Source organism: Gallinula chloropus (assembly GCF_964237585.1).
Source record: "Gallinula chloropus genome assembly, chromosome: 25".
Lineage (NCBI taxonomy): Eukaryota > Metazoa > Chordata > Aves > Gruiformes > Rallidae > Gallinula > Gallinula chloropus.
In genome coordinates this window covers 4,156,585-4,164,204 of record NC_140110.1, presented here as the reverse complement: position 1 = coordinate 4,164,204, position 7,620 = coordinate 4,156,585, and the positions used below count along the sequence as shown (strand labels likewise).

The 7,620-nt window shown below is 48.8% G+C and overlaps 1 protein-coding gene across 1 annotated transcript; it reads right to left on the bottom strand.

The window, feature by feature from the left end:
* Nucleotides 1-6,053: 6,053 nt before the first annotated feature.
* LOC311200866 (olfactory receptor 14C36-like) lies at nucleotides 6,054-7,013 on the bottom strand (the record flags this gene model as incomplete). Its single annotated transcript, XM_084275170.1, has 1 exon — nucleotides 6,054-7,013. The coding sequence occupies one exon, from the start codon at nucleotides 7,011-7,013 to the stop codon at nucleotides 6,054-6,056; it is 960 nt and encodes a 319-aa protein (XP_084131296.1).
* Between the last annotated feature and the right edge of the window lie 607 nt (nucleotides 7,014-7,620).

Sequence of the window (7,620 nt, the reverse complement as noted above, 5' to 3'; positions counted from 1 at the left end):
GCAGTTGGACACATTGTTGTCAAGTTGTTTGACCAGTTTCTCTACGGCTGTGATGACAGAGAGGGAAACATTGTCCTGATAACTCTGGTGTCGACAGGACATCTCATATACTGTTGTGCGATCTGCATCACTCCAGTCCATAGTTGCCAATGAATTGGTGTGCCCTGCTGGTGCATTTCGTACAACCTTACGCCACATATCTGGGGTGCATAGGACGTCATCAGGATCAGAGGGAAGCTGTGAGTTGTCCAGATCATAATAAATTATCTCCCGTACAGCTAATTCTTTCAGGTGCTGGATAACTGCCTCTATGCTGTTACACTTGGGTGATTGACATGTAATGTATTCCTTTATGGGATACCTTTCCCTCACACTTGACAGTAGTCACCTCCAGAGGCTGAGGATTTCAGGCTTTTCCCCAATTGCCTTATCAATGCCTATCAATGCTCTAGCATTGCTTTATCAATGCTCTAGCTAGGGATCCCAACTGCTTGGCCTCCCTGCCATCTAATTCCAAAGTACTGGCCCCGGGATCCCAGCATCGGAGCAAACAAGTGATGATGTGCTCACTTGGGTGGCGGCTGAAATCTTTTCGAATCTCACGCAGCTCACCAAGGGTCAGGGATCGTGTGACAACAACCTCATCCTGAGATGGTTGAGATGGCCCTGCCTTATCCTGGGATGGTTGAGATGGCCCTGCCTTATCCCGAGATGGTTGAGATGGCCCCGCTTTATCCTGACATTCATGAGGTGGCCCTGATTCACTTTCATCCTCATCCTCCTTCACTACGGGAACAACTCTCCTTGTTCATTTCCTCTTTCGTACGGGAGCAATAGACACTGATGTGGGTTGATTTTTTGTTTTATCAGCAGTATCTGCTGTAGGGGTAGCAGTAGCTGCAGCATTGGCTGGGCAGGTTGCAGTAGCCACAGTGCTAGTCACAGAAGTTACAGAGGCCTCAGTGCCAGTCACAGTGGTTACAGTAGCTGCAGTGCCAGTCATAGGAGTTGCAGCAGCTACAGTCACTGCTGGTCTGTTTTATTTCCTTTCCCTCTGACAGTGCTGACAGTACTGGCAGTGCTGCCTGCTATCAAGCAGTGTTTGGTAAATAGTGGCCAGGGCCCAGCACAGTGCAGTAAGCTGTGCATCTCTGCGAAACTTACAGCAATTTCTTTTCAGATATGCAGTCACTTTATCAGGGTCCTGTAACTGTTCAGGGGTGAAACTCCAAACCATCGGGCGTTAGAAAGTGCCTAGGTACTTGCCCATACTCTGCCACATACCCTGCCACTCGTGATTATCTGGCCTCGCAGAAAACTCTTGAGTGGTATTCATAAACCTTTGCTTAATATTTAACAAAAGCAGAACCATGTTCACTGAACATAACAACAGCACAATGCTAGTTTGAATATCCCAGGGATATTGGAAATTTTCGGAAACTGTTACCAGAGCTGTTGTATTTAGCCCAAAGGAAGAGAAAGCATCATAGATATTCCTTTCTGTACTGCCACCATACCGCCTGCTGTTATTAACTCCTCCCTGTCCAAAGAATGGACAGGACAGCACAATCTCATACAAGTTCACAACCATCGATATCACTGTATCATAGACTCTTGTCATAAAGTACACCAAAAAGAGGTACGGGAACGAAAACAGGAGCCACAGCCCCAGGATGTTAAAAGATCCTGCTAGGATTGCATACAACAGACGGTGCTTTTGCTGCCACAGCTGTGAGCACAGCCTTGTGAGTAAATATCAGAGCATCGTGACCAGAGACTGCTTAAACCAAAGTGCTTATCACAACTTTGTCTTAATTACAATTGGGTCAGGGTCAGATCTACCGTTATCCCAACCTTTCGGGCCCCACGTTGGGCGCCAAAAAGACTGTCGTGGTTTCACCCCGGCTGAGAGCCGAGATCCACGCAGCTGCCTGCTCCTTAGAGGAAAAGAGCAGGTTAAAGGGAAGGGGGGGGGGGGGGGGGAGAAGTAAGGGAAGGGAAAAGGAAGAGGAAGAAATTAAGAGGCCCGTGGGTTGGGATAAGGATAATTTACTAAGATAACAGAAAGATACAATGTAACAATGCTAACAGGACTTTAAAGCAAAAATATATGAAGCTGTTGATACACAATGCAGTTTCTCACCAAACCACACAACTCAGGCTGTGCCACCCAGAGCCGTCCCAGAACCCGACCGTTCCCCCAAGCACCGCGCGTCCCGGAGCCGCCCTCAGCCTTCCTCCCGTCAGCACCTGATATCCTGGGCAGGACGTAACTGGAGTGGAATACTCTCTTTGGTCAGTTGGGTCACCTGTCCTGGCTTCGCCCCTCCTTTCTCATGAAGAGCTGAGAAAGTCCTTGACTGTCTGACAGCAACTAGAAACATCAGGGTCTTATCAGCACTACTCCCATTTTACTCTGAAACACAGCATTCCATCCGCTGTTACAAATGAAATTAACTCCATCCTGACCAAAACCAGGACATCCTTCTTAAAAATATTGTCACAGAGTTGCTCTTAAAAATCCTCTGCTCCACATTGCCAATACATTGTCTCTGCCCCTCTGCCATGGCAATGCTGTTGTCCAGTTCTTCTGTGAAATCCCCAGATCCTCAAGCTCTCCTGCTCAGATGCCTACCTCAGGGAAAATGTAGTCAGAGCTTGTCTAGCTTTTGGGTGTTTTGTGCTCATCGTGGTGTCCTATGTGCAGATCTTCAGGGCTGTGCTGAGGATCCCATCGGAGCATGGACAGGACAAAGCTTTTCCACCTGCCTCCCTCAACCTGGCTGTGGTCTCTTTGTTTGTGAGCACTGGTGTGTTTGCCAATCTGAAGCCCCCCTCCACGTCCTTCATATTTCTGCACCTGGTAGTGGCATTTCTTCACTTAGTGGTTCCACCAGCAGTGAACCACATCATTGACAGCTTGATATCCTAAGGATCTCTTTTCAGCAGACTGCCTGGACGTATGCACTTCACTTGGCATACAGGTTTCCACCTCTGCTTGCTCTTAGGTCTTTCAGATGATGCTCAGCCTCCGGTGTCTGCTTTGAGCTTCAGAGAGTTGGAAAACATCCCATCTTTCAGTACTCTTATGAACTGTTCTGGCAGGAGGTCAGTGTGTTTGTAAGCGACCTTTCTATGTATCTGATTTAAACTGTTCTGGGAGAGACTGTGAGGAAAAGTGTTGGGAGTCCCAGGAGGCCAGCTGGGGAACTGTTGGTTTCCAGGAAGAGCAAGGTTCTCCATAAAAGGTTGGATCTTAAGAAACTGCATTTCCTGCCTGTCCAGATCTCCTTAGGAGACAGATATCCACCACATGATGCTGCTGTCACTCCTTATATCAACTGAGCCATGGCAGAAAATACCTGTGACTGGAAAAAGCTCCTTCATGGGAAATTCCTTTGAAATCTTCATCACTAAAGACCTAACTAAAGTCCAAGTAGTTGTGGAAGTCTTGAGTTCTTTAATTTGTTTTTTTTAAATTTTGAGACATTCTTGTAAGGGCTTTCTGGATGTTAATGAGCCCCATGGTGTCTTTTATTCTGGGACCACAGACCTCAGATACCAAGTGGAGAGTGAGGAAACCTCTCAAGAAGTTCAAGTCAGGAGTAATGCCCAAAGTACCTTGAAGCATTAACAAGACCCACTGGGAGCTGTTACTGACAAAGCCTCCCCATGGGCTCCTTAAAGCAGAGAACTGGAGGCCATGAGGACAAACACAGGCTCAGCGCAGGCAGCTCTGATGCTGAGGACACCCTGGCTTGGTCTGATGAAGCAGAAATGCCAAGTGCTGACCCCCAGCCCTTGGGCAGGGAGACTCTGACCCCCACCTGTGTCTCAGGGCTCTTCCTTGGGGTGTGATTACAAGGGACGGACATTGGTATAACAAATGGTGTCCTCCCCTGGCATGGATGTAAGGAGGCAATGATACTCCATGACTGTGAGGACAATGTGTCTCCTCTGAGGCCTCTATGGCAGGGATATCAGCTCTAGTCAAGGAGTCAAAGACCTGGCTGGCACCCTTGGCCATCTGCACCACAGCCCATCCCACACTGCCCCACGCCTGTGCTGTTTCCCTGCAGGCTGCAGGTACCCAACCCCCTTCCCCACCTTGATCTCACTCCATGATGTCCCTGCCTGTACTGCTGTCTCTCCCTCCACATCAGCTGTTCCCACAAACACAAAGCCACCAGCTCATCCACATTTTCTCCAAGTGACTTCAAGCACCACAGCACTGCCCTCAGAGTGACATTTCTTTATCCTCATGTCCACTCTGACCTTCAAAGCTGCAGTTTCACCTTGACTTCCTTTCTTATGTTCTTTCCCTGTAGCACAAAGAAGGCTTCCCCTCAGCCTCCCCTTCCCCAGGCTAAAGAAGCCCAGGTCTGTCAGCCTTTCTACACAAGACCCCTAACTGTATCTTGGCAGACTTTCTCGTCCCATGTGACAGTTCCTCCCAATTCCTCCACACCGGGGAGCCCCACACTGGGACTGGCTGCTCCAGAGGTGGCATCACTGGCGCTGAGTCCAGATGGACCATAAGGGCTCTTGGCTGCGTGGCCACGTTCCTCCTGAGAGTGCAGCCCAATGTGCTCATGGCCAGATTCCAGTTCAGCACCTCTGATTGCTATGGCATCCCCTGCAATGCCCAAATTCTTCTCCTTGCAGCCACTTCCCCATCTAGTCATGTCTGAGCTGCCTTGATGTGTGGGTGTTGTGCTGGAACCTTTTGTCATGGTATCTCCCTAGAAGATTTAGAAGATTTGAGAGAGAGAGAGAGAGAGAGAGACAGACAGTGTGCAGCAGGGGAAGGGGGTGTGGATTTCCACCCCCCCAGCTAAGAAGGAAAACAACTCGGGAGCAACTGACTGAAACCACATTCCCCCAGGCCCTGCCCCTCCCTGTGTCACTGTGGGGTGGATGATGGGAGAAAAATCATGACTAAAGTGAAGTGTGCTAAGAAGGGAGGGATGGGGGAAGGTGCTTCAAGACCTGGTCACTCTTCTCATTACCTGACTCTGGTGTCACTGGGTGTGTAGCTGTAGTGTAATAAATTACTTTTTTTTCCTTTATTCTGTGTTGAGTTTGTTTTGCCCGTGACACTAATTGCAGAGTGATACCTCTCTGTCCTTATGTCAAATCCTAAGCCTCCCAGTACATGTGTTTTCCCCTTTCTGGCTGAAAAGGGGAGTGATAGGGGGATTTTGATGGGCATTTGGCCTCTAGCCAGGGCCAAACCATTTCAGTCCTCCACAGACTGTGGAGGGGCATAAAGTGCCTGTATTACACATGAAAAACCTGTTAGGGAAGACACTCTGGGATGTTCCTTCTTCAGACAAAGGCAAACCCATCCACGGGATTGCTTTTGCTCAGGGATTTTGGTCCACTTGGTGGGGGATGTGAAAGAATGGGGAAGTCCAGTGTGTACCCAAAGGGGTTGTAGTTCTAGGTAAGGATAGACAATAAATTTTTGGTGTATAACTAAATGGGTCCATGGCAGATGTTCTACATAATAGATCGGTGATGTTATGAGCGTCCCCAGTACTCTGAACATGTAAGATCTGGCCATGTTGTGGATGGTGTGGAAACAGGGGTGGATAATGTCCTGGTTCTGGCAGTCTGTCTTTGCTGTCAGACAGCACTCTGTAATTGTCAGGTCAATAAGGTACCCTGTGTTAGCACTGGCTGTCAGTGTAACTGGCCAATATTATTCTACCTTCATGGTGAATTTTGTCAGCAAACTGTCCTTATCCCCTTCTGTCAAGGTGGGAAAGCATTAACATTACAGGCACGTCCTCAATTTGTTCAGCTGATGAAAATGTTCTTGTAATATTTTTATTAATAAAAGGGTAAAAAAAAGAGGAAAAAAATGGCTCTGTGGAAGCAGACATGATGCAAAGAAAGCACAGCTCGACATTACATGGAAGAGCAGGAGATACTGCATTAAGAATGAGATGAACATTGACCACGTTTTTATAGCTTAACAAAACTAGAGTGAAACCAAAAAAGAACAACTAAAACCCCTATTAAAAATGAACTGATCAGGAGTTACATTTTCAGTGGTATGAAGAAGACAAGCAGTTTATTGCTGCATAGAAACATCCAGTCATGAGTTTCCACATGGCATCCTTGAGCTCCTGGTTCCTCATGCTATAGATGAGGGGGTTCACTGCTGGTGGAACCACCGAGTACAGAAATGCCAATACCATGTCCAAAGATAGGGAGGAGATGGAGGGGGGCTTCAGGTAGGAAAACACACCAGTGATAATAAACAGGAAGACCACAGCCAGGTGAGGGAGGCAGGTGGAAAAGGCTTTGTGCCGTCCCTGCTGCGAGGGGATCCTCAGCACAGCCCTGAAGATCTGCACATAGGACACCACGATGAACACAAAACACCCAAAACCTAAACAGACACCAACCACAATGACTCCATTTTCCCTGAGGTAGTCATCTGAGCAGGAGAGCTTGAGGATCTGGGGGATTTCACAGAAGAACTGGTCAACAGCATTGCCCTTGCACAGGGGCAGTGAAAATATACTGGCTGTGTGCAGAATGGAATAGAGAAACCCACTGGCCCAGGCAGCTGCTGCCATGTGGACACAAGCTCTGCTGCCCAGGAGGGTCCCATAGTGCAGGGGGTAGCAGATGGCAACGTAGCGGTCATAGGCCATGACAGTGAGAAGACAGTACTCTGTGACGATCAAAAATACAAAGAAAAAGAGTTGAGCCACACATCCTGTGTAGGAAATGGCCCTGGTGTCCCACAAGGAATTGGTCATGGACTTGGGAACAGTGGTGGAGATGCAGCTAAAGTCAAGTACAGAGAGGTTGAGGAGGAAGAAGTACATGGGGGTGTGGAGGTGGTGGTCACAGGCTGTGGTGATGATGATGAGGCCATTGCCCAGGAGAGCAGCCAGGTAGATGCCCAGGAAGAGGCAGAAGTGCAGGAGCTGCAGCTCCCGTGTGTCTGCAAAGGCCAGGAGGAGAAACTGGCTGATGGAGCTGCTGTTGGACATCTGCTGCTGTCAAGTGTGGAGACCTGTCCAAGGAGGAAATGGCAGAGAGAAATTAGGGAATCTTTCTTTGAGGAAAATCCCTTCTACGACTTATCTAATGCCATCATTTTGAGTCTCTGTATTCAAGAAGACTTGTGGCAGGTCCCTTTTGGGAGGTCTGCTTTGTGCTGTCTTGTCTACCATTGATGGCAAGACCTGAAATGAGGGTCATCTCAAGGTCAGCCCCACCAATGGACGTGCCTAGAGCCCCAGGTAACCAGTGGACAAAGTCAGCAAGGACAGGAGGGGAAACAGAGTGAAATGCTCCAGCCAGGGCTGGAAGTACAGGGACAGACAGACAGGCACTCAGGGGTTTCTCTTCTTTGTGGGCTGGGTTGCCAAGGAGAAGAGTCAGCCTGAAACACTGGAACTCCTGGTGCAGAGCCTGTGCTGGGCAGCAGAAACCAGGGATTCAGTGAGGGAAAGGGTCAGCACTGTGGGTGATGTCAGGGAGGTACCAAATCCCCACTGTCAAGGCTATGCTGAGAGCAGCTCCTTCTCCATACCTGACAATGTCTCTGCTGCCTGGAGCTGTCCCTGCAGCTGCTTCTCTTTGCCCATGTCACCT